The 27,695-nt window shown below is 46.0% G+C and overlaps 1 protein-coding gene across 1 annotated transcript in view; it reads right to left on the bottom strand.

Moving 5' to 3' along the window:
- ALPK3 (alpha kinase 3) overlaps positions 1 to 27,695 on the bottom strand; it is a 54,329-nt gene that overhangs the window by 11,632 nt on the left and 15,002 nt on the right. Inside the window, exons 4-9 of the mRNA XM_038532915.1 lie at positions 22,960 to 23,077; positions 21,153 to 22,392; positions 3,940 to 6,046; positions 2,271 to 2,418; positions 1,741 to 1,868; positions 1,572 to 1,607 (exon numbers count right to left, since the gene is read on the bottom strand). Of these exons, the coding sequence (XP_038388843.1) occupies positions 1,572 to 1,607; positions 1,741 to 1,868; positions 2,271 to 2,418; positions 3,940 to 6,046; positions 21,153 to 22,392; positions 22,960 to 23,077 (3,777 nt within the window). The remainder of the gene's footprint in view (positions 1 to 1,571; positions 1,608 to 1,740; positions 1,869 to 2,270; positions 2,419 to 3,939; positions 6,047 to 21,152; positions 22,393 to 22,959; positions 23,078 to 27,695) is intronic.

Genomic DNA, 27,695 nt, shown 5'->3' with positions numbered 1-27,695 from the left:
TGTCAGAAGGACGCAGGAGCCAACCTTCTGAAGGGGCTTCCAGTGGCCAAAATCAGACAGTCTCACGGACCAAAATAATATGGTGAACATACAAAATATGTTTTAAAAATTACATTCATAATTGTAGTTGGAAAAAACTCACTCCTCCCTCCCAAAACAGAAACAAAAACAAAAACCCCAAACCTCACTGGTGACCTTTAGAAGATGCTAGGGACCAACTCAAGAAGAAATGACCACTTCTTCTCTACAGAAGAAATTCAACTGATGAAGAAATGACAAAATCAAAATGCTCTGGTTGTGAACTCTAATGAAATCATGGATTTAGGCAACAACTGGTAGCTGCTAAAATCCCTAGGTAACAGGTATCGGATACAGTTTTTAAACTTTTCCAAAGGATAGATTGGGCGGAAAACAACTGAATGAATGCAGGGACCACTCTTAACATTACTAATCAGACATCAGGTGCCCCCAAATAGGATGCTAAAGGGAAGACATAGCAAACCTGTGAATTTCTCGCCCACCCTACCCTCTAGTATTGCACCTAAATCTAACCAAGCCTCTCCATCTAATTACCAGCTTAAGGGAAGCACATGAGTAGAAGAACATGCTAAATGGAGCTAAATCAACAAAATCTAGAGTGTAAGAAATTCTACATATCAAGCGACTTCAACAAATAAAAAGGATAAACAATGACCAGGAAGAGTTACATATTAGAGAGACTTGAGATCAATCAGCCCAAAGCAATGAGTGGTTCCTAATCCAAGTAAACCAACCCTTACCAGACAGTGGGGGGGAGGGCGACTGGATGTTTGAGCGGATTACAGATCTACTACTCAGTGTTTAGATGTGAGGTTCTATTTGATACCAATTACATTTGACAACTGAATAAGAGACACTTGTTGAAGGACAGGGAGTGATTGAATGAGCAAATGAATGAATGGATGAACAAATGCATTAGTTGGCAGTGAAGCTCTAAAAATCTATCACCAGCTGCCTTCACAGTCCTAATCCTTAGTGTGTTTCCTACAGAAGCAGCACAGGCTCTTCCTGTAATGTTTGGGAAATACCTTACGATTTGGGAATATCACAATCACCAGAGAGCCTACTGCAAATGCAGTTGTTCTGGGTCCTTCCCCAGATGTTGTGATTGAGGATATCTATAGCGGGGCCCCAGAAACTGCATTTTTAGCAAGCTTGCTGTGTGAATCTGATGCAGGAACCCACAGAGCCCTGTGAGAGACTCTGAGGGGAGCTGGCAGGATAGGGTGTGCTCTAGTGGCCAGTCCTGCCCTTGACCAAGGGCTCTCCGACACAGGCCAGGGACACAAGGCTCAGTTAACTTCTTATGGAGGGACCTCTTGGCCACTTGTTTCCCCACAATCTTCCGCAATAGCAGTCCTCCCCATCCTCCATCCCAAGCCCAACCCTAAACTAGGAGGCAAAATGTAGCTGGGTGTGGAGGTAAACAGGGCATTTGCAATGGATCCCACGTCCTTAAAGTAGGTCCATCCCTAAGATGGCAGGAATAGGGATGAAGGCCCACCCGTTCTTCCCCCAGAGGGGCATCATACCTTCACCTTCTTCTCTGGAGATAAATCCTGACAAAACTGTGGAGAAAAAGAAGCAGCTGCTCTCAGGCTGGCCTGCCTGGAAAGAGCACCATCTCTGCAGAGATGACCACTGCCCTCCCTCAGGAGCCGGGCTGGGCAGAGCGCCTGGGGGTGGGGGGAGCACACTCACCCTCAGGGCTGAGGCAAAAGTCAGTAGAGGCGGAGCCGTGCTCATTGTGGATGGTGCATCGATACATGCCACAGTCTACAGGGGATGCCTGCACGATGGCCAAGGCCGCCGGCCCCTCGTCCCCTGCACTGCAGAGAAGAGAGACCCTCTCCGTGAGGGCCATTGCCATGCACAGCCCAGGGCCAGACTGTGGTCCTGAGGATCATCACACCCTTCTTTCAGAGGCTGCTGTGGACCCCTAGGAGCTTGGGCAGGTGGTGAGATGTACTGTGGTCAAGAGCTGGTCCTAGATCACACAGGCCTGGTTTGCTGTCCTGACACTCACTAGCAGTGTGACTCTGGCAAGTGATTTAATACCTCTGAGCTTCAACTTTCTCCTCTCTACTAAGGAAATACTAGAATGTCCCTCATAGGATTACTGTGAGCATTACATGAGGCCATAGATCCAAAGTGGGAGGACTATGCCCCACATTATTATTGCTGTCATTAGGCAACCAAGGGCAGGTGCAGGTGGTATCCAGCCGGCTTACCTCCTGCCCACCTCGCCCACTGGGCGCTGATCCTTGGCCCAAGTCAAGACTGAATCACTAAGAATGTTGAAAAACTGGCACCAGAGCTTCAGGCTGCCCGAGGCATCAGGAAACTGCTCTACCCGAATCTTCCGGATCACCTGTGGGGCTGAGAGCAGGGGCCTGGTTAAGAGGAGCAAGTCACCTCCCCACTACCTTGTGCCCTCCCTGTCCCCACCCCTGCTTCCCTGGGTGTTCTTGGCTGAGAGGAAAGAGGATTCAAGCCTCTGCACAAACCCACTGCTTCCTGGCCCCCTGCTGCAGCCCCCCTGTATCTCTGAGGCATTTGCTCAGACTCCAAAGCACACACCCTAGCTGGAAAGACCCCACCCTTGTGCCCCCACTGGGACCTGGGAGAGCTTCAGAGCCAAAGACACAGAGGGCAGCTAAGAGAGGGCAGGTGCACTTGTGGGGAGCACAGCATAATGTATATACTTGTTGAAACACTTCAGGGTACACCTGGAACTAATGTAACATTGTGTTACATTATATTACACCCTAGTATCTATCTATCTATCTATCTATCTATCTATCTACATATATATGTATGCACTTTGTATTATATATACACTTTATATTACATTATTATACATTATATTACAAGTATACTCAAAAAAGTTTTAAAACAAAATTTATGAGAGATTAAATGCATACATAGGAAGAAGAAACAATACAAATGACTAGAATCAGAAATTCCTAAGCTCAGGGCAGAACTTTCAGATATTAAATGTATCACGGAGGACACTCTGGTAAATAATACCCTCCACATTTGTTTTACAGATGAAAAGGGAGAATTCACTGGATGCTGCTGGCTCGGAAAGCCCACTCAAGAAGAAACAAATAACATGAATGGCCTCACATCTATTAAAAGAACTGAGTTCAGGTCGCCTGGGTGGCTCAGTGGTTGAGCATCTGCCCTTGGCTCAGGGTGTGATCCCAGGGTCCTGGGTTCGAGTCCCACATTGGGCTCCCTGCATGGAGCCTGCTTCTCCCTCTGCCTGTGTCTCTGCCTCTCTCCCTGTGTCTCTCATGAATAAATAAATAAAATCTTAAAAAAAAAGAAAGAAAAAAAAAGAAAGAAAGAAAGAAAGAAAAAGAAAGAAAGAAAGAAAGAAAGAAAGAAAGAAAGAAAGAAAGAAAGAAAGAAAGAAAGAAAGAAAGAAAGAAAGAAAGAAACAACAAACCTAAAGCTTTTCCTCAAATAAAATACAAGGCTCTTATGGCATAAAAGAGGGGCAGGGGTGGGGGGAGAAAGGAGGGAGAACCTCAGTTTGGGTTCTAGACCCTAACTTCAAGAACCTGTGTCTGAATCTGACCCTGCTGCTGTCTCCTTGGGGGACAGGTCTGTGTGGAGTGACGGAAGAGTTGGTGGCGCCAGCCCTAGGACACTATGGGACACTATGGAAGCCAGCGCCGCACTAAGGGCCTGATGTCCTCCGTTCCACTTCACTCTCACTGGTACACGGGTGTACTATTCCCAACCCCCAGAGGCAGAGCCCAGAAGGGGACCAGGCCCTCTGATGCCACAGTCCGTGGGATCCTCACACAGGAATGCCTGCAGGAGGTGCTCTTCCAGGCAGCCCTCTCCTGGGAAGCCCTCCCTGCCCTCCCCGCCTTCCCTGTGGCTCACCTTTTAGCAAGTCTTTGGCTTTCCTGGGTTTGGCGGGAGTGTCCTGCTTGCCCTCATCTGCGGCCAGCTCTGCGTCCACACTGCCAGCCTTGGGACTTGAGCCCAGGTCTCCTGCTGCCGGTTCCTCCTCCGCCCGGGGCACCTCCAGCATCCCTGCCTTTCTGCCCTGAGTCAGGGAGCGTTTCTCCCGCCCAGGAGTCCCCGGGGACCCGGGTGCAAGGCCCTTCCTGGGCCCCCGAGGGGAGACAGTGGGGCTCTCCCTTTCTTCAGCCTTGGCCGCCTCCCCGTCGCCCGCTGCTCTGACCTTGGGTAGAAATCTCTTCCTCCGGGCTCCCAGAGCTAGCTCCTCAGGGGTTGCTGCTGGCAGGCCTATCAGAGCCTCCCCCGGGGCCTCCTCCTGTTGGAAGGAGTCCTGGGCCCTCCTGTCTGCCGAGACTGGTCCCTGACCAGAGGCTGTCTGTCCACCTGCCTCCCCCAGTGGCCCACCCACACTGCCCTCCTGGGATATCCCTGGGAACCCAGGCCCCTCGGGGGACGCCTCAGCCTCAGCCTCACCCTCACTGGATCCTCCCGAGGCCAGCCCAGAGCCCTCCTCTTCGCCCACCACAATGGCAGGGACGGTGAGGGTGCAGGGCCCAGGGCCCCGGGCTGCAGCCAGGGCCTGGCGGCCAGCCTGCACCTCACGATCCAGGAGGCCGGTGAGGCGGCGGGAAGTGCAGGGGCTCAGCAGGAGGCTCTGTGCACTCTGCACCAGATGGTTGTTCTCCACACGCTCCAGGATGCGCCGGGATGTCCGGGGACTCAGACCAGCCACTTCCACATTGGGGACCAAGGTGGGTGAGGGCCCCGGGGCCCCTGGGGCAGCTCGCTCCTGGGACTCTGCCCCTCCACCCCCTGTCTCTGTGCTGGAGAGCTTCAGCAGCAGAAGCAGGTAGTTCTTCAGGGAGTCTATGAGGCCAGGGTCACAGCTCCGGGGGCCTGGGGGTCTCCCCTCCACATCCGGGCCCTGGGCGCAGGCCCCCTCACCATCACCTGCTGTGGTTGCTGATAGGTGACTCTGGGTAGGGGTCCCTGGCCCCAGGTGCGGTGGGGGCACTGACCTCAGAACGGCCTGGTCCCCAGAGGGCAGGAAAGTGGCAGCACTCATGTGCTGAGAGGGCGGAGAGCTGGGCAGTGCCTCCCTGGAGCTCTTGGGCAGGCCCGGCCCAGGGGGCAAGGGCAGGATGGGCCCCTCGGGGCTCCAGCTGGCTGGGGGACAGCCACCCAGATCCATGGACAGCACTGCCCCCAGCTGCTCCTCCTTGGGGCATGGGATCAGGCCATCCTCTGGCTTGTTCTCGACCAGACCGGACCACTCAGACCCTCGGGATCTTGCCCCTCCCTGCTGCCCTGAACCACGACGGGGAGGCTGGGGTCCCGGGGGTGTGGGGCCACCAGCCGGGGCATCCAGCATAGCTGTCAGAGGGCTCCCGGGAACTGGCGCTGCTGCCTCCTCAGATGTGAGCACAAAACCAGATTCTTCTGGGACAGAGGACCCTTCTGAGGTCTGCTCAAAACACTCAATAGTCTGAGGAGACTGAGGACCCTCTGCAGGTAGCCGTTCAGGGACTCTGGACTGTGGGCTGAGGCTGGCCATGGATCCCTTCTCTGACTGACCTTTTGTGGCTATGCTCCCCTCTGACCGTGTCCCTCTGTCCTCCTGGATCCTTCCATCTTCCTGCATCCTCTCATCTGTCTGTGTCCTTTCTGCCTGTGTCACTGCCCTTCCCTGTGCCACCACATTCTCCTGGGGACTCCTAGCTGATGCTGGACTCTCACTTTCTTTGGGCACAATGTCCACCTGTGTCTTCCTATCCACCTGTGTCCTCTGTGTTGTTTGTGTCCTGCCTCCCTGGGTCCTCCTATCCACCTGCGTCTTCCCATCTGCCTCTGTATTCTTGTTGCCTCCAGGTTTCTGGTCAGCAGATGTCCTCCGATCTTCCTGGGTGTCTGTGTCCATGGGCTCAATGACACCCTGGCCTCTGGAGTTGCTGCATCCAGCAGAGACCGTATCAGCACTGTTGCTGGCCAACACAGTAGAAGCCAGGGTTGCCTGGGATTCCAGGACCTGAGAACATATGAACAAAAGCAAGAACTTGGCTACATGTACCTTAGGATCTCTTTCAACCTGGCATCCCAGGCGCCTCTGACCTCATGCAGAAGTGCCCTGACGGGAATCCTGCCACCAGGTTTTCCAGGCCTGCCAGGGGTTGGGAGGCAAAGGACATGTGACAAAATCCCAAGCCCACCCATCCCAATCCCTGGTCCCACAGTCTAGATGAAGGAACATCCAGAATCCAGGTCTAGCTCTAGCCCTCTCACCTCTCCCTGAAGAAAACCTACCTTTCCTGAAAGATTCTGCTCATGTGTCATCCCACCCTTTACCCCTGCCATTTAGAGGAAGGTGTCCTCTCTCCAGGGCTTCTGAGCAATAGATCTGTTCCCTCCCCCCTTTTTTATGGCTCTAACTACCACCAGATAGAATTATGGGTGAAATGGGAGAGAGCCAAAGAGCCTCCTGAAAATGGCCTCCATGATAGCATCCACCATTAACATTGAGTGAGTGGTAGTAATGTTTTCCCATCCAAATGGAGAAGGTTAAAGTAATTAGTAATTCCACCTGTGCTGGAAAAATCAATGAAACATTACACTGTCACCCTTTTGAATACACATTAATTTGCGAAGCTCTATGCTAGGCCCCTATTTATCATACATACACTGCCTCACTTAAACCTCACAATATGAAATAGTTGTGAGCATTCTCTGCATTTTAGAGATAAGAATACCAAGGCAAAAAAAAAAAAAAAAAAAAAAAGAATACCAGGGCACCTGGCTGGCACAGCCAGTAGAGTGTGCAACTCTTGATCTTGGGGTTGTGACTTCAAGTCCCCCATTGGGTGTAGAGATTATGTTAAAACAAAAATATTTTTAAAAAATTTTTTAAGTAATCTTAGAGATAAGAACACACTGATGTGGTCAAAAGAGAAATGTGATCATCCACTGTCACACAGTAAGTGGTATAGGTTAGCTCAGAAGCCACGTGTGTCTAGCTTCAAATCCTAGGCTCTCTGCTGTTACACTAGATGCCACCCAATCAAACATAATGAAAAGGACTTCCAGTCTAAACACAGTGGCACAAGATAGCAAGCTGCCTCTTTTTCTCCTGAACATAAACAAAACCAACAAAGTAAACAAGAATAAAAAAAGGCAAACTTCATTATGAATGAAACTGGAGGCACAGAAAACCTACAGTCTCAAAAAAAAAAAAAAGTAAAAGAAAAAACAAACAGGCTGTCACAAGCAGATAGCTGAGCCCTGGGGAGCTGCTCAGGATTAAAAGCTATGGGGAAGAGAAAAACAGTGAAACAGCTTGGCAGGTGTCAGAACACGGCCGCCAAACACAGTTACTGTAGATGCAGGACTCATCCCAGTGTGATGACCCAAGTCAACATCTTACAAGAGCTATGGGATCATGGAGAGTCAGGTGGAAATCACACTGAAGACATTTAAGGTGGACATCCAGCGGATGCAGGCAGAGGAGAGTGCATCAGCCCATGGGCAGCATATCTCAGAAAACACTAGCAAGCATATGCTACTGAAGAAACTTCCTGGGGGCACCTGGGTGGCTAAGTGGTTGAGTGTCTGCCTTCAGCTCAAATTGTGATCCTGGGGTCCCGGGATAGAGTCCTGCATCAGGCTCCCCGCAGGGAGCCAGCCTGCTTCTTCCTCTCCTTGTGTCTCTGCCTCTCTCTCTGTCTGTCATGAATAAATTTAAAAAAGAAAAAGAAACTTCCTGAAAATCTCTAAACTAGGAACACTGTTTCTGAACTTACAATAACTTAGGGAATATCATTCCCATGAGCCCTGCTTGAGGAAACTACTGGAGAACATACTATGGTCAACCAAAAAGATGATTAGGGAAACCACAGCAAAATTCATGCCAAGCATTAAATATGTATTAATTATATAATCAAGACTAGAATCATGAGATGCCTAGGTGGCTCAGCGGTTGGGCATCTGCCTTCGACTCAGGGCGTGATCCTGGAGTCTTGGGATCGAGTTCTGCATCGGGCTCCCTGCATGGAGCCTGCTTCTCCCTCTGCCTGTGTCCCTGCCTCTCTCTCTCTGTATCTCTCATGAATAAATAAATACAATATTTTTTAAAAGAAGACTAGAATCAAAGGGGTTTAGGGTAGCAGAGCAAAAATGTCAGTGTCCTATGTACTGACCAGGCAGAAATGATACAACTCATACAAAAGGGGAAGGAGGTAGAAGGTGGCAAGTGGTCTAAATTCCTTGACTGTATCACCTATGCAAGCCAGGAATCAAAGATTTACTCAAAACTGAAAAACCAGGTAATAGAAATACAGGATATTGAACTACACAGAGATTATCACCTAGAAATAAAATATGGAGCTAATATGAGATAGAAAATGACAGGGGGAAAGGGGTAGTGGAAACACTGTATCATAGCTCATCATAAAAAATTAAGACATTGAACAGAGGAAATACTTAATGGTATCATATGAAACATAAACATATATTATAAATTACCACATACAAATATTTCCAGTTATCAGAAGAACCACACACAAAACCAAAGGAAACACATCATATAAAGAAAGACCTTAAAATATATATAATTAAGCTACATTTTAATTAAGTACAGAATTTAAAGTTACTGAATATGGAGTTTTAAATGAATGATGCCATTTATTCAAATATGGGAAAAATAAAAGTGTGGTGATGCTCAGAAGCCATCAAATAAAAGCCTGACTGGTCAAAGAATTTAGTAAAAATGCTTCTCCAACATCTCTGACAACCAGTAAGATACTCTAACAGACAAAAACCCCTTGGAGCCAACAAAAAACAATTAAAAATATAATAGAACACTTCTGTTAACTCCTGGTACTCTAGGATTAGGAAGCATTAACATGGGCGTGAAATCTATAAGTCGACAAGGAAAATGCTGATTTTGCACAAGACTCATAAGAACAGAGATTTTTTTGCCTTTTTTAAGATGTTATTTTTAAGTCATCTCAACACCCAACGTGCAGCTCAAACTTACAACCCAGAGATCAAGAGTCACACGCTCTACTGACTGAGTCAGCCAGGCGCCCCTAGAGCCTTTGATTAAAGGTATCTTCTCTCCCCCAACCCCAAGCCCAATCAGTCCCTGAGTCCTATCAAACCTACTTCCTCAGTGTCTCAATATCTATTCCCTTCTCTATTTCCACTGCCAACTGTCTAAACCAGGCTGCCAACAATTCTGTCTTGCCTGGACTGCTGTAAAGCCTCCCAACTGGCATCCATGACTCCAGCCTTTGCCTCTGCGTGACACTTACCCTCACTGCAGCCCAAGTGATCTTACTGAAATACAAATCCAATTGTGACACTCCCCTGCTTAACTACCTCTCCAGGGCTTATCATCATTTACAGGATAAAGCCTAAAAGCCCAAGCCTCAAAGAGCAAAAAATTTAAGAACACTGCTGGCCAGAGTATGGGGAAACAGGTTGTCAGCACAGCTTCTATGGACGGCAGTTTGGCGTAATTTAATAAAATTAAAAACACTTATACTCTTTGACCTAATAGTTCCAATACGAGGAATTTGTCCTCTAAATATATTTCCATGTGTAAATGGACTTACATACAAGGTTATTCACTGCAGCACAGTTTATAACAGCAAAAGACTAGAAATTACCCAAATTCTATCAACACAGAATTGATCCAGTGAATTACAGTACATCCATATTCCAAATAAATAAAATAAATATCCAAATAGGAAAGCAACGTGTGGATAGAAAGTATAACATGCAACCTTTGTGTAGCAAATATACAGACACACACATATTTCCAAACAAAGGGAAACTAGCTTTGGAAGTATGCCCAAGAAACTAGTTCTGGCAACTGATTTCAGGAGGAGAAATTGGGTTCGGGAGGAGGGTGCAGTTGAGGAAGACAATATTCTCCATATATCTTTTCTACTTTTTAAATTTTATACCAGGTGTACATGACATATACCAAAAATTTTCAATTTAAAGTGAAAATAAGTAACTTAAATCTTGTGTGATCAACAAAGCCCATCCTTCAACAAGGGTCCCAGGTCTCTCTTTCCAGGTTCACCTCTTGGGTTCCTCTGTCCACCCCCACTAAGTTACTATAGTGACCACTATGTTATTTTATTACTACTCTGTTATTTTCTCTCTGCTGGACAGTCTCAGCCTTCTGCTTGGTCAACTGAAAGACTCCTTCTCATCTTTGAGGACCTCACCCATGTTTTCTTCTCTTCTTGGAAAAGTTCTGAGTCTCCTTCACCCCCCACCCAAAAACATTAGTGGCTTCCTACCCTATGCACCCACAGCAAATGTAACTACCTGTATTGGTAAACACTCATTCTGTGTGGTAGTTATTTGTCTCATGCATGTGGCACCTCCTAATGTGTAAACTCTTCTCCTCCAAAGAGGTGGACCTAACACAGATCCAGGGTTAAAGGTGGTACTAGGTAACTACATGGTGAATGATCAATTGAGTACTTTCCATACACTTCTGCAAAGGCTGACCTCTCTAAACACTCTGGTGTGTGTGTATGTCTACATCAGGAACTGTGTGGAGATATGAGGACGGCCAAGTATTTCTTTAAAATAACCATGGTGTGAGCAGGGGTGAACCCTGCTGGTTCGGTGTGAGCTCTTTCTTTCTTTCTTTCTTTCTTTCTTTTTGTCGGGATGTAGGTAGTTCGGTTGTAGGCGGATGAAGAAGCATGCGAGTTGCTTAGTCATGCCGGCCGGTCAGGAATGCCGAAGGACACGGAATCATTCCGGCCTGTAATATTGTAATGTCATTCCTTTCCTTTCCTTTCCTTTCCTTTCCTTTCCTTTCTTCTTTTCTTTCTTTTTTTCTTTCTTTCTTTTTCTTTCTTTTTTTCCCGGAGTAAGCTTTTTCACCACAAAGAACAGCAATATATTTAATTTTCCATCCTGTCTTACTGTCTTCCTCATAAATTCTCAGAGACTAAGAACACAGTCTGATTCACCTTTGCATCCTGCACAGGCCTGAGCACATAGATTCCAGGAATCAACTACTGACTGACAAGTACTATGGCTTCTAACTCTCAAGATGGGACATGGTCCTGGAGTGTTGCTTTGGGAAACCAGGGGACAAAACCAGGAGTTTAACAGGAATGGTGAGGACAGTGCCTAGGACCTGGAATCTCCTTCCTCTGAAACCCAGACCCAGGGCTGATACGGAGGCTCTATCATCTTTAAATGTTTGGTAGAATTGTCAATAAAACTATCTGGCCAGAAATATTTCCTTTCTGGATGATTTTTAACTACAAATTTTATTTCTGTAACAACTATAGGATTATTCAATTTATCTCATTGTTTGCAAGAGTTTGGTACTTTGTAGTTTTTAAAGAATTGGCCTATTTCATCTAAGTTGTTGAACTAAATGCATAGTTTTTCATGATGGTCCTTTATTACCCTTTTAATACTTGCAGAGTCTCTAGTGATATTATCTTTCATTCCTTTTTTTAAAAAATCTTTTTTAAAAGATTTATTTATTGGGACACCTGGGTGATTCAGTGGTTGAGCGTCATGATCCCGGGGTCCGAGTATCGAGTCCCACTTCGGGCTCCTTACAGGGATCCTGCTTCTCCCTCTGCCTATATCTCTGCCTCTCCCTTTCTGTGTCTCTCCTGGACAAATAAAATATTTTAATAAATAAATAAAAATAAAATATTTATTTGTTTGTTTCAGAGGATTAAGAGAGAAAGCACAAGTAGGAGGGAGGGACATGGGGGAAGAATCTTCAAGCAGACCCCCATTGAGTGCAGAGCGAGCCACAGGGCTTGATTCCATGACCCAGGAGATCATGAACTGAGCCAAAACCAAGAGTCAGACATCCGACTGAGCTACCCAGGCACCTCTAAAAATCTTTCTTGAGGTATAACTGACAAAAATTATGATGTTTTGATATACCTATGTATACCGTGAAATGATCAACATGATTAAGCCCTTCTTTCATCCTTAATGCTAGTCATTTGTGCCTTGTCTCATTTTTTCCTTGTCTCATTGAGTCTTGCTAGGGGTTAATCAATATTACTGATTTCTTTTTTCAAATAACCAGATTTCAATTTAATTTGTGTTCTCCATAGTTTTTCTGTTCTCAATGTCATTGTTTTCTGCTCTTTTCATTATTATGTCCTTCCTACTCCTTGTTTTGGATTTATTTTGCTCTTTCCTTTTCTGGTTTCTCAACATGGGAGCTTAGATTATGGACTTCAGACCTTTCTTTTTTTTAATATAAATATTTTAATGCTATAACTTTTCTTCAAAATATTTATCAGGATCCAAAATTTTGATGTGTTGTATTTTAATTTTCATTTAGTTAAAAATATTTTCCAACTGCCCTTAAGACTTTCCTCTTTGACCTATCAGAGAGTATTATAAATATTTTAAAGTGTTTGGAGACTTTCCTATTATATTTTTTCATGAATTTGTAGCTTAAGTCCATTTTGGTCAGAAAACATACTTCGTGTAATTTCAATTATTTTATGTTTGTTAAAATTTGTTTATGACCTAAGATATGATCTCTTTTGGTGAATGTTTTACACGCACTTGAAAAGAACAAGTATTCTGGGGTTGTTACATGGAGTATCCTATGCATGTGTTAGGCCCAGTTGGTTGATAATGCTGTTCAGCTCTTTTCTATTCTTATTCTTACTGATTTTCAGTCTATTAGCTCAAGATGTTACTGAAAGAATGTCAAAGTGTCCAGCTATAATGGCTGATTTGTCTGTTTCTCCTTCCAGTTCTTCATCTATTTTGAAGCTCGTTGTTAGAGGCAAACACATTTTTTTATTATGTTTTCTTAAGTGGATCCTTTTCTTATTATATAATTCACAATTTTGCCCTGGTAATTTTCTTTGCCCTGGAGTCTACATTGTCTGAAATTAATATGGTCGCTCCAGTTTTCAATTGATTAGCATTTGTATAGTGTATATTTTCTATCACTTTACTTTTGACCTACCTATAATATCATAGTTGAAATCAATTTCTTGTAAAAAGCATAGAGTTAAGAATGGTTTTTGACTCATTATCATAATCTCTTTTTTTTTAAGATTTTATTTATTTATTCATGAGAGACACAGAGAGAGAAGTAGAGACATAGGCAAAAGGAGAAGTGGGTTCCTCTCAGGGAGCTCAATGTGGGACTCGATCCCTAGATCTGGGATCGGGACCCCAGCTGAAGGCAGACGCTCAAATGCTGAGCCACCCAGGCATCCCCATCCCCACACTCACAATCTCTTGTGTGTCCAGACCATTTATATTTAATATAATTATTTATATGTTTGCATTTAGATCAATTATTTTATTATTTGTTTTCTATTTGTTTCCTGTTTTTTCCTTCCTCTGTTTCCCCTTTCCTATCTTCTTTTAGTTTATTTGAACATTTTTAGTATTCCATTTTAATCTATATATTGTGATTTTTATTATATTTCTTTGTATAGTACTTTAATTGTTGCTTGAGGGCTTACTATATATACTTAACTTCCTGCAGTCTATTTGGAGTCAATATTTTACCTCTTCAACTGAAACATAGTAATTTTACCACCATATAGGTCTCTTTATCCTCTCTCCTTTATGTTGCATGTTTACCAAGATATTTACCATCTCTGTAGTTCTTCCTTCATTCCTGATGATACAAGTTCCCTTCTGGTATCATTTCCCTTCTATAGAAAAAATGTAGTTTAGCAATTCTTTCAGAACAGGTCTGCCAGTGATTTATCCTGAGTTTTCCTTTATCTGGTAATGTCTTTACTTCACCTTCAATACTGAAAGACATTTTTGCTGAATGTAGACTTATAGATTGAAAGATCTTTTCTGTTAGCATGTCTATTATTCCACTTCCTTTTGACCTCCATTGTTTTGAATGAGAAATCTGCAGTCATTTGAATCATTGCTCTCCTAAATGTATTGTCACTGACTATTTTCAAGAATTTTGTGTTGTCTTTAGTTCTCAGCAATTTGATTATTGTTTTTTGGCATGGAATTCTGCAGCCATATCTTATTTGGGATTGCTGAATTTCTTGTCTGTAGGTTTGTGTCTTTTGCCAATTTTGAGAAGTTTTCAGCCATTATTTATTTATATATTGTTTTCTGCATCATACTCTTCTCTACTTCTGGGTCTCCAATGACACAAACATTAGATATTTTGATTCTATACCACAGGTCCCTGAAGCTCTGTTTATTTATTTTTCCTAAGTTTTTATTTTCCCTTATTCTGATTGAATAATTTCTATTGATCTATCTTTAAGTTTACTGACATTTTCCTGTCACCTTCATTCTGCTATTGTGCCTAGCCAGGAAGTGTTTTTATTTCAATTATTGCATTTTTCAGTTCTGAAATTAAAATTTAATTCTTTATATTTTGCATTTCTTTGCAGAGACTTTCTATGTTTCCATTTATTTCCAGAGTGTTTACCCTTACATTTAAAAAAAGATTTTGTTTATTTATTTGAGAGACAGAGAGAGTGAACATGGAGGGGCAGAGGGAGGAGAGCAGACCCCCCCCCCCCATAGAGCAGGAAGCCTGAGGCAGAGTTTGATCACAGGACCTGGAGATCATGACCTGAACCAAATGCAGACACTCAAATTACTGAGCCACTCAGACACCCTTACCCTTACATTTTCTCACATTTTTATAGTATCTGATTTTAAGCCAGATAATTCCAACATCTTTAACTATTTTCCCATACAAGTTGAGATTTCCTGATTTTTCACATGTTAGGTAATTTTTATTGTATCTAGACCTTTTGAATATCATGAGATCACTTTTCAAAGACTTTGCAGTGCTATTCAGATCTGTCCAGTGTATATGCACCCACGGGCCAGTCTGGGACCTAGAGGATGGTCTTTTAGTTCCATTCTCAAAGTTTTTGATACACTGTGCAGAACCAGATCCATGCATGCATGAATAGCTTCAAAACAAGCCCAGGAATTTATAAATAGCTTAGGAAGTCACTTTCTCAAATGTTCCTTCTCCATGATCTCCCCTGTACTTTCTGGGTTCATAGGACTCCCTTCTTCAGTCCTCTGCCCAGATAGCTGGGGTTTCATACTCTGTAACATACTTTCACACATGAACCTGTGTCCTAAGCCAAGGAAGAGACCCAAAAGAGAGAAAAATTTAAAAGGAACAGGAATTCCTCCTACCCTCTTGGGGACCACAACTTCTCTGAATGGAGGGAAAGATTCCCCATCCTCAAAGTTTGACACCTGTGGACATTGCTGCCAACACCAGAAGATTCCTTTCCTTGTCCTCAAGTCTGATGTAGAGTAGAAGACTTCTTCTGAAGTAAAGCCAATGCTTACTTCTGAATTTCTGATTACATTAAGACCAGCCCAATAGAATATTAGATCTAAAAAACAAACAAACTGGTAAACACTGCTGGTTCTGGGGTACTTTGAAGTCTGGTCTTCTTCCCCAGTCTGCCTACTATTTGCTTATCAAAGTCATCAAATAGCTACACCATGCATTTTGCCCAAGTTTTTAGCTGCATTCAATGAGAGATATAGGGTGAGTGGTTTTGTCCCATCTTATCCAGAACTGAAAATGTTATAACCATAACAACTAGCTTCATACTGCCTATTGTATTTTTCAGTTCTAGAGTTCCAGTTGGTTGATTTTTAAGTCTATCTCACTTTCTATAGTTTCCACTTCTCTGAAATTTTCAATCTTTTTACTTTCTTTGCATACAGGAAAGTTTAGTTTTCATGCTCCATGTCTGATAATTCCAAAAGGTGGAACCCCTAAGGACACATTTGTATTGTCTGCTGTTTTGTTACTTCCTTTTCATGTTTTCCTCTCAGAGCGCTTCTTATCTTCACTTGAATGCCAAATATTATATTTGAAATGCTTTTTAAAAATTATTTGAAGGTTAAAGTCATGTTATCATCCTCCAGATGATTTTTGCTTCTTCCAGGTGCTTGGGGCACCAAGTATCTTGAATCACCTTAACCTAACTTCAGGGACTGAGATATTTCTTAGTCATCCGGGCAACTCAAGATAAGCCTCAGTCCCAGGGTACTTTGCTTCTGGCTCACAACTTCTTCAGGATCCCAACCTGAAGATCAGGGGTTTACCAGGGCTACTACTCTTAGACCATAGACTCCAATCTTTGTTCCCTAGTCCCACAAGTCTATCTAAAACACTGCTGAGTCCCTCATTCTCCTCTTCTGGAGTAGCAAATAGACGCAGGATAAAAGTTATGCCAAATACTGGGCTCACCATTCTGGATTTCCATCTCCTTCCATATTCTGGACCAATAACTCTTCACCTTGTCCTTTACTAGTTGTCCTCTATAGGAAGTTGGTCTGAACAACCTAACCTAGAACTACTGGAAGCTTATATTCAATAAATGTTAGTTCTCCCCCCTTTCTGTCTCACCCCCAAGCCTGGATGATGTTACAGTTAATGCTAAACAAACCAAAGCAGAGCACAAGATATGGAAGAGAAGAAAAAGTGTTAAGAAGCTTTAAGAGCATCTGGGCATTAAGACTAGGACAGATAGGTTTGCATTCCTCGTCTAGCCCAACACCTTACTTTTGCTTCATGCTCCGTGACCTTCCCAGAATGTCTTCCTTCCTCTCTACCACCTATTTTTCAAACTGGGGATATTATGGGCATTTTTCTATGTTAAAACAACAACAATAATAATTTCTATTTGATGTTTTTCTACTATGATATTTCCAGTAATGAATCCTGTACATGCTACCAGCCAGTCTGGCCACTTCCCAGATCCCTACCCTAGCAACTATGGACCACTCTACTCTCTTTCCCTGGAAACCTACAGCAGCAAACATTCACCACACCCTCTCTGTACTTAGGGTTTGGTGTAAGTCTAATCTCCTAGATTCACTAGATAATTCCCTAAGGATCATGTCTCTCCTCAAGCCCTCTTCCCTTCAACAGCTCTCAGAAAATGCTTGTATTCATGTGTTCTCTGAAAACAGAAGATCCCTTATTTGGGAGTGGAGTTACCAAACTGCAGGATGATCATCCTCAAGACTTATAGGTTTTCCCAAGAAGAGACACTCAGAGGTCTCAAGGCATTCAGCGGAGCTCTCTCATGTGTACACTGTCCCCCGCAAGGATGTGGGTGGATGGAGCATTCCACCATGTCCCCACAGCTGTACCTTAGCTCCAAAGATCTGAGCCAGTCTCAGAGAAGATCTTGGCCTAGGGCACTAAAAAGCAGCATTTGAGGGCACTGATGGCCAGTTCCCCACTCATTAAGTACCTTCAGGGAAGATCACTTCTGCCCAGGGATAGAGCTGTCTGCACAACATTTCTGGGCTTAAGAGGGGAGGAGGGTGTCTGGATATTCTCAACAACCCCAACATCTGCTCCTTATCCATAGCCAATATGGAAGCCTAATTTAAACTGCTGGAGACATCCATTATTTCCAGGAAAGGAAATCAAGTCAGAGTCGAAGAGCAGTGGCATCATGTCCCAGAGGCAGAGATACTTCAAGTACTGGACCCTAAAAAGAGACGTGCTGGGCCCATATAAAAAAACAACAAGAACTTAAAAAGAGATATGAAAGAATGATTAAATAATGGAAATGAATACCATGCTGTCAGACAAGAAAGCTAAATATTAAGATATGGGTTTTTCCAAATTAATTCTTATACTTACTCTAATCCTAACCAGAACACCAGTGATATAGAGACAGCACATTAGTGGTTGTCTGGGTCTGGGGTGGGAATAAGGATGAACTGCAAAAAGGAACACGGATCTTTCTAGGGTGATGGAAATGTTCAAAAACTAGATTTTGGTAATGCCTGAATAACTCTAAATTGTGTACATTAAATTGCACATTTGAAAGAGGTGAATGTTATGGTATATATATATAATATATACATATATAATATGTATATATATTATGCCTCCATAAAACTGTTTAAAACATATATCTAGCAAGTTTTACTAAAATATCACTCCAAATACAAATCGGACTTCAGTTTTCCATGAAAAGATTTAACAGGTGTATGATCTTATTAAAAATAGCTTACCACTTTTTTTTAAATGTGATTTTTTAAAGTGGTAAATAGGGCAGCCCAGGTGGCTCAGCGGTTTAGCGCCGCCTTCAGCCCAGGGCCTGATCTTGGAGACCCGGGATTGAGTCCCACGTTGGGCTCCCTGCATGGAGCCTGCCTCTCCCTCCACCTCTCTCTCTCTCTCTGTGTCTCTCTTGAATGAATGAATAAAATCTTTAAAAAAAAGTAAAAAATAAAGTGGTAAATATAAAAGTACAAGGTAAACAAAACAAAACAGTGATATCTAAAAGTTTAAGGAATTTCAAACAATGATTTTTAAATTTCCCTACAAAAAATTTTTTTAAATAAAGTTTCCCTACAGGAATAAACAAGAGAAAATAGCAAAGAAAAATTTTAAAAGAAGCCTAAGAGGATTGGTCTGCCAGAAAGTAAACTACAGTCATTAAAACAAGGTTATTCTGTTGTAAGAATCAATAAAATCAGATTAATGGATTATGATGGGTATACATAGGAACTAAAATAGGCTTCGGTGTGCCTCCGGACCTCGTGGTGGGCAGAGGGAAGGGGTGCTTCACAGACCATAGGGAGGGGCTGCCTTTTCCACAGAGAGAATTTCCATGGTAAAATTAGTATATAAAGAAAGAATCACAAACTAATATCTAAGAGTTAAATATTCCACAAATGAGATTGAGGGAAATTACCTACTTAATTAACCAAAAATTGAGCTGGAAACTAATGCTATACTATCTACTCAAATCAATTTCAGGTTAATTTTAAAGTCAAATTAAGAAATTCAAATAAAAATGTATTTTAAAAATGTAGATTAAGACTTAACAACCCTTAGAATAGGGAAGGATAGCATAAACTATGGAAGGAATGGTTAAAATATACATATTGTGGCACCTTATACAACTATTAAAGTTAATTTTTAGAAACTACAAGAAAATGCTCATGAAATAATGAGAAGTGAAGAAAGTAGGATATCAAAACTGAATCAGAAGCACTGCACACACACTAAATTTTTAAAATAATAAAACTGCCTATACAGAAAGATTGGTAGACACATCACGATGCTTTTCGATGCTAGAATTATAGGTGAACTGCTACTTTCCCCCACTGAATTGTTTAGGGTTACCCCCCATATTTTTCACCATGAGCATGGGTTTCTTTCATCATCAGAAAAATAGGATTTTTTTTAAAGATGTAGTAGAATGAGAATATGAAAAATCAACAAAATTCAGCCACTAACAAGCAGCAGCTTCAACATACACATAGATGTTAAATGCATTGTTCACATATGTGATCTCTTTCCCAATTTTCTAAGTAGAGGAATATAAAAGCCACACCAGCATCTTGTAGGACTGGTGGAACTATGCAGGCAGCCTCTTCTGCGCCTGCCCGCCCTCCCCACCCCACCAGAGGCAAGGAGGGCCCTGCCAGGAGGGCGAAGCAGTCGGCTGTCTGTCCCCACTGCTGTGGGCACTGAGGCCACCATCATCAGACTTGGCTGCTGGCCCAGTCACTTCCCAAATGGGCTCCCTAGGGGCCCCTGAAGGCCATCCCCGCAGCAAGGGACGTCCCCCTTCTGTCCAGGCTGTGGGCTGTCAGGCACACAGAGCGGCCCTGTCTGGGCCATGGGGAGCTCAGCACACCAGCTGCCAACACCTCCAGAGACCAAACTGGAGGGGTGAGTCACCCACTCCCAAACCCTCTGAACTACTGCCCCACAGACTAACTCAGCACTACCTTGGAAATTGGTCTCTCCCTCCTTCTCCGACAGAGGTTCTCTCCGTGGAAAAGGCAGCCCCTCCCTGTGGTCTGTGAAGCTCCCTTTCCCTCTGCCCACCACGAGGTCCAGAGGCAGGCAGGTTGTCCCTTCCACTTTCTGCCCCCACTCTTGAAATACTTTTCCTTTCTGCCATTCATAAGAAATACTGCCTTTCTTCTGCCCACCATAAAACCGGCTCCCAAAACTCCTGTGAAACACGACCTGCCCTCTGGGCTCAGCTGGTTAAGCATCTGAATCTTGATTTTGGCTCAGGTCATGGTCTCAGGGTCCTGGGATCCAGTCCCCCTTGTTGAGACTTGCGTCAATTATGGGGCTCCCTGCTCAGCAGGGAGTCTGGTTCTCCCTCTGCTCTTCCCCCTGCTGATGTTCTCTCTCTCCCTCTAATAAATTGAAAAAATAAAAATAAAATACTTCCTATTCTCTGCCCCTGAGACATGCAGCACTGACCAAAGGGAACAACCTGTTTCCCTTTGTCACTCCTCTCAATCCTGTTCCTCCCTCCCTGCTTCCCAAATTCAATGCTGTCGCCCACCTCTTCTTTGAAAAGTGGATACCCTCATCCCTACCTTCACATAAAGCATCACCTCCCTGCTGTTGGCCACCAGACCCCCAGAAAATGATGGCATCCCTGTTCCCAGGAGACGAGTTAGCCTCTACCTCTCACCATAGTAATGATCTTCTACCTCCTGCCATTTATTTAGTTCTTAACATGAACCAGGCCCCGTGCTGACTGCATATCCTATGGAGTAGGTAGTATTTTTATTCTGATTTTTACCACTTGCCCAAATCACAAAATGTTAAGCAGAGTCAGATTTGCTCATAGGTATACCTGACCTCAAAATCTTAGACAAAAACCCAGATGAAGCCAGAATTTCCTGGACAGTGGGATACTCTTAAAAATCTGATAAGCATCCAGGTCAAGACCCACCACACACTATAGCTCACCCCCACTCCTCAGTCTCCCCATGAAACACTGTTGCCTCAATATAGCCCAAGAAATCCCTCCACTGGCTCTTTCCTCCCCCAGAGGACATTGTCTTCCTCCACCTCCCTCTGGGGCACTTTTCCCTTGGCCATGAGCTCCCAGGCTATCAGAGGATAGGGTCACAGTCAGGCTGTGCTGCCCTCATGCCTGGCATCTAGAGATTGGCTGGGGCAAAGGCCAAGCCTGTGGTCCCCTGCTCCTGGCTGGCACTCCATCACCACCTCATCCCCTTCTATAAATAGCCCACTGCTCACTGGCTGCCGAGCTGTTAGAGCAAGAGTTTCCATGAGGTCAGCTTCCCAGAGCAGCCTCCAGGAACCCAACACCCACACTTACCTCTCCTGAAGTCCTGTGGCCTGCTTGCCCCTGCAGGGGGCTGTCCCGGGTGGTGTGTCTCCGCCGGGCAGGGGGTGTGGGCACCTGGGCAGAGGCCTGAGACGGGGCCTTCCCTAAGCTCTGGACCCCTGGTTCTGAGGCTTGGCTCAGGGAAGCATCAGGCTTGCTATTGGCAGTGGGCTCCCCTTTGGGCTTCGGAGGGGCAAATCTCTTCCTGTTGAAAGGCCTAGTTGGCTGGGGGGCTGAGGACATGGGCTGGCCAGGGGCAACAGGACTCCTTTCACCTCCAGCCTCACTGGGTACCTTCCCTGAGGACATATCTCCAGGTGCCCTGCCACTTGGTGCCTGGGACCCCTCCTCCCCCTTAGGCCTGCCTGCCCGGGTACTCTCCAAATACATGTCCTTCAGGGAGAAATACACCTGCTGGTCTGGGCCTGGAACAGGGCCTGGGGCAGGGGCTTTCTGGGCCTGGTCTTGAGTGCCCACAGCTGAAGCTGGCTTCCTGGTGCTATCGACTCCAGAGGACCCAGGCCCCCGTGCAGCCCTACCTCTGGGCCGGGCCTGGACCTGTTCCATGTCTGTGGGCCCCTGTGTCCCACAGGAGTCAGGCTGGTCTGAACTGGGGGCCCGGTTTTCAGAAGAATGGTGGCTTCGAGCTGCCTTCTCTAACTCTGGCTTCCGCAGACCTTGCTTCGATTCCTCATCTTTCTTTTTCTTCTTGGCCCCAGACTCCTTTTTGGGGGGTCTCTGAGGCCCCCGCTCCATGGCCTCACAGATGTATGTCAACAGGCCATGCTCCCCGTCCTCCCCATTCTCAGGGGCAGCTTCCCCGTTGGTGGTCACATCTCCAGGAGCAAAACTGTTGATCAGACCCAACCCTGGGTGCTGACCAGTCTCAGTCTCATCTTCCTGCCAAGCCGCTGGGGTCTCAGCCTCAGCCTCCTCAGTAGGGGCCAAGGGGGCTGACACCTCATCCCCACTCAGCCTCCGCTTCCGCTGGAAGCGGTCGGGGCTGAGCTTGCGCAGGGTGTCGACATCTCCCACCACCTCCTTCCTGGGCTTCCAGTTCTGCTCAATCTCTCGCATCTTTGCTGCAGCCTTGCGCTTCAGTTTGGCGAACCAGCGCTGGTGGATCTTGTACTCGGTCATAGTGCCCACCTCCAGGACCCCCGAGCAGGACACGATGCCCTTGGTATTGCGGGCAGAGGCCTGGTAGATGGCCGCATCTTCCTCTTGACACCTAAGTGTAGGAGCACAAGATGCAAATTCTCCCCTCAGGCAAGAATCTCCCCCAGTGGAGGATGCTGCCCTGCCCCCCGAGAGTCCTGCCCCAAGTGCCACACCCCACCTCAGACATCACCACATCCAACCATCCTGTTACAGTTGGGGAAACTGAGGCTGGCAACAGGGAGAGAGCTGGCCCAGGTTGTACTGTTCCAGAAGGGATTAGATCAGACTTGAGGCCTGGGAGAGCCTTCAGAAGCAGATGACCCACACAGCCCCTTGTGAAGTAAGGATGACACGGGAGCTTTTTTCCGTAGCTGACCTCATGGAAAATGTTTCTATGGGGCAGGACCTCCTCTGGTTGTGCTTTACTCTCTGGCTGTCTGAAATACTCCCACCCAGGTCTTAGGAGATCCCAGACACTGGCAGCCAGATAGTTCACCAGCAGTTTCAACTCAGCAGCAGAAACCCGTCCTCCGCCCCTAGATCCTGCCTGGACATCTGCATCCAACTGAGCCCATCTCTATTGGGGCCACAGGACACACAGGAGAGCAGAGAGAGCAGGACAGGCTGCTTTCCCCACCTGTAAAGCTGCAGCGTGTGGCGGTTGCCCTGGTGAGTGATCTCATACTTCGGTAAACCACAGTAGCGGTCCAGCTCTATGTCATCCTTGTACCAGGTTACCTCTGGCTCTGGATATCCTAAGAAGGAAGCAGGAAATTGGGTTGTAGGAAGACCAGTTCCAAAATAGTGGAAGGAGAGAACAGGATGCCATGGCTTCCCCATACCACCTGCCCCCCTCGCTGGAAGCAAAGGGTTATCATTTGGCTCAGCTTATTTTTAGAAGCTAGTTCATGTCAAGGCTGAAAACGGTTTCCCTTTAGCATTTGGAAAGCAAATATGGAGTAGCAACTTCCCAGCTTCCTGGTAAGAAGGGAAACAAGAAGTTTCCAGAAAGCCTCATAGTAATAAGCCTCCTTCCTTCAGTGTTCTAATCTATATTCTCAACTGTGGTAACAGCTGTATCCTCAGAGGTCTCCCCACCAATACCCCAACTTAGAGGTCCCCCAGTACCCCAAGGAGGAAGAGAACTTCTTCTTTTATCCCAGGTCGCTGAGCTGCTGGTATTATTTGGTGATACAGCTAAAATATCCATCTGTCCACCCACCCACCCATCCACCCACCCATTCATCCATCCATCCATCCATCCATCCATCCATCCATCCACCCACTCATCCATTCATCCATCCACCCACAGACCAATCCATCCACCCATCTATCCATCCAACCATCCATCGACCCATCCATCCATCCACCGACCGACCAATCCATCCACCCATCTATTCATCCATCCATCCACTCACCCATCCGTCCATCATCCATCCATCCACAACTCCCTACCCACTCATTCACTGCTGTGAGCTTGACCAAGGTGTCTCCCAGTACCTTCTCTCTGGGGACTTCCAGCCCTACCCACAAGGAGAGCTTCCAACTTTAAAGATTCTTTTAGATTTATTTATTCATGAGAGCGGGGGGCACAGGCACAGGCAGAGGGAGAAGCAGGCTCCATGCAGGGAGCCTGACATGGGACTCGATCCTAGGTCTCCAGGATCAGGCCCTGGGCTGAAGGCGGCACTAAACCACTGAGCCACCCGGGCTGCCCAGCTTCCAACTTTAGAGTCATGTGTCCTTGGCTCCATCCCCACAAGGCTGATGGGTCCAGTAATGGACATCCTCAGTTAATCAAATCCAGTTATTTGACTGAGTTTAGGAATCAGGACCTGGAGACAGTCTACCCTTGGGCCTGGAGCTATAACTTCAAAGGGAGTGCAGCCCTGTTCTCCACATAGACTGGCCTGCAGAGAGATGCAAAAACGAAGTTGATATGCAGGATATCCTATCCTATTCAGATAGGAGACAGACAGTCCCAAAATCCTTCCAAACACTGCTCCATTCCTTGCCTGGGCACAGAGGCACTCCTACTCATCAGTTGCACAAGAAGCCCAGCTTCTTACCAGTGAATGCCACTTCATTCCTTAAGCTGACTCCAAAAGGTCTCCGCTGTTTATCAGAATTCAAGGACCCCTTGTACACATTCCCTCCAACATATATATTAAGTGTGTGCTGAGTGCTGAGATGGGATTATAAAGCTCTAGAAGCCTGAATGGCAAAGTGTCTGCTCTCAAGGAACCCAGTGTACAGGAGAAAAGGTAAAACAGGTAGCACCTGCTCCACCTTTCCTGTGTCTGCAGATACCCTGCCCACATGCTTCACCAAAGCTGTACTGACTGGATCCCATCTACTCTTGCCTCAAGGACGTCTCTCCAACAATTATTCCTGCTCTCTCTTGTATCAGCAAATGGTTCCCCTCTGTTCTCTCATTCCTATTGGCACACAAGCCTGCTGTATGAATTTTACAGGCAAGTTCTCTGCAAGAGCTGTCTGCACTCTGTCTTCATCTCCTCCCCTCCAATCAGGCTTTTGCACACACACAGCCCCAGAATCATGCCTGTGGAGGTCACTCATGACTCATATGTCACCAAATCTACTGGTGATACTTATACCTCATTTACTCAACCTGTTGGGTGTTGACGCCCACTCCTGGAACCATCTCCTTACTCCTTTGGAGGGCTCTTCCCACATCATGGGCCACTCTTTCTAATCTCCTTCATCTGTCCCCCTCACACCAGGGCCTGTGAGTGTTTTTGTGCCCCAGGGCTCAGGCCCCAGAACCAATTCCCACGCTCTATCCAAATAACCCAAGGACCTGATCCTCCTTGGCTATTAAAGATCTATATGCTCATGACCCCCACATTATTCAGCTCAACCTCCCCCTTGAACTCCTGGTTCCTAATTCTGACTGTGTGTCTGATGCCTCCACTTGGAGATCTACAAGGTCTCAGACTTATCATGCCCCAAGCCACGCTCCTCATTCCCCCTCCAGGACAGTTCATACATACATAGCTCGACAAATGGCAACTTTATCCTACTAACTTGGTTCTGGGCCCAAATCTGGGGGTACTCCTTTATTCTTTTCTTTTTCTCATGTCCACTCCATCAGACAATCCCATGGGCCCTCCTTTCAGAATATATCCAGAACTCCAGCACTTCTTGCCACCCCCCACTGCCAGCCAGTTCCCACCACCATCTCACACCTCAATTTCTATAATAACCTCTCCTCTGACCTCACTACTTCCAGTCTGGCTTTGGTTCAGCCCATTGTCAGCAGACAGCCAGAGTGAATGTTTTAAAGTCAAGTCAGGGCATGGCACTCCCTTGCCCCAAACACCCCAGAGCCCCCATTTCATGTAGGCCCTCCTGATCTGGAGTTTGCACCCCACTGCCTCCTCTCTCACCACTCAGGGCCCCGCTATTTCCACTCCAGCCATGGGTCCTCCCGGCTCACCTCTAACACACCGTGTGAGCAACACACCCCTCTATCCTCATGCTACCTCCTCAGAAGAGCTTTCTCTCCTGCCCTGCGTAAAACATAACTCTCCCTCCCCGTACCTCTGTCCCTCCCACCATGTTTAGTTTATAGAACGCATCACCATCGGACACATTATATACTTGGGAATTTGTTAGATTATGTCCATCCTCTCCAACCCCCCCAGTTGAATATCAGGTCCGTGACTTATCTGTGTTATTCACTGTTACGTCCTCAGCTCCTAGAATAGTGCCTGGTCTGGAATCAACACTCATTAAATATTTATAGATGAATCCACTAAGTGCTCAGGTGCCAAGAAAGGAGCAAGCCCTTCTGGCCAAGATATCAGGAAAGGCTTTGTGGCAGGAGTGGCATTTGAACTGGCCATGAACGGTAGGCAGAATTTCAGAAAATTCTGAAATCTTCAGGAGCAGTGCCTGCAGTTCCCCCTCCATAGCACTCATCATGCTACTAGAATGAAGTATTTCCCTGTCTGTCTCTTCTCCTAGATTCCCTGTCCTCTGTGGGCAGGAATTGTATCTTCTTTACTGTTACATCCCCAGCACCTAAGACAGAGGAATGCATAGTAGTGGTGCATAGTAGTGGCACATGATAGTTACTTAATAAAACCCTGATGATGGGGCACCTGGGGGCTCAGTGTTTGAGCATCTGCCTTTGGCTCAGGGCATGATCCTGGGGTCTTGGGATCGAGTCCCGCATAGGGTTCCCCACAGGGGGTCTGCTTCTCCCTCTGCCTATGTCTCTGCCTCTCTCTGTGTCTCTCATGAATAAATAAATAAATAAATAAATAAATAAATAAATAAATAAAATCTTTAAAAAACAAAAACAAAAAAACCCTGATGGATGAGTGAGTAAAGGAATAAGGAAATGAGCAAACAATCAAGTAGGAGGCAGATGGGGAGGGCATGCTTGACACAGGAACCATAATAGTAGAGAGTAGGGGTGGAAAGTAAAGGGCACGCTGGGGAACTGTGTACAGGAGCTGGGAGCAAGGGAGGCGACACTACAACTGAGCCGGCCAGGAACAAACTTTGGGCAGCCCCAACTGTAAAGCGAGCCCCATGTTTCCACTGTGAGCTAAAGCCCCTGGTTACATCACCGCATGTGGCCAGGGCCAGCACAGGTGTCCTCACCATCCTGTGTGATGATCTCATCCCTACAAGAGCCCAGCTCAGAGCCTCCCTGCCCCACAGTCTGCCCAGTAGGGCCTCCATCTCCAGGGCCTCTGAATCCAGTCAACCTAGTGCAAGGAAGGAGATGTTGAATGGACCCCACTAACTCCAAGGCTAAGGCCTCAGCCCCCCATGCCATCCTCTGGTGCCTCTTCACAGAGTGGCGGCCAACCTGACAGCTCAGGGCTCCATGGCAACAACGGGCTTTAGAAACAGTTTGATTTGGACGGAAAACATTTCCGTGTGCCTTGGATAATACGAACTGAATTCTAAAACACACAAAAGCAAGAAAGGTCCTTCCCTCTCAGCTGCACACACATGCCGGCCCGTGTGTGAATGTCCACCAGCAGGCATGCACACACATTTAGCTCTGGCCAGGAGAGCCCACAGTGGTCTCACAGCCTGTGGCTGCCACCTTTCCTCCTTCTGCCCTGAGACCTCTGCTCCATAGCCAGCAGGCTCGAGTCTGGAACCCAGCTTGGAGACTCAGAGCCAATCAACCCATTTGAGAAGCTCAGATGGAAGAGATCCATAATGATGAATATCAATGTAGACTTTTCAAAGAGCTTCAAATATAGTTTCATTTGAGGAACCTGGGTGGCTTAGTGGTTGAGCATCTGCCTTTGGCTACTGGGATCCTGGGATCGAGTCCCCCATCCGGGCCCCCTGCATGGAGCCTGCTTCTCCCTCTGCCTATGT

The sequence above is a fragment of the Canis lupus genome, chromosome 3 (genome assembly GCF_011100685.1).
Source record: "Canis lupus familiaris isolate Mischka breed German Shepherd chromosome 3, alternate assembly UU_Cfam_GSD_1.0, whole genome shotgun sequence".
Classification (NCBI taxonomy): domain Eukaryota; kingdom Metazoa; phylum Chordata; class Mammalia; order Carnivora; family Canidae; genus Canis; species Canis lupus.
This window is presented reverse-complemented; position numbering and strand designations above follow the sequence as displayed.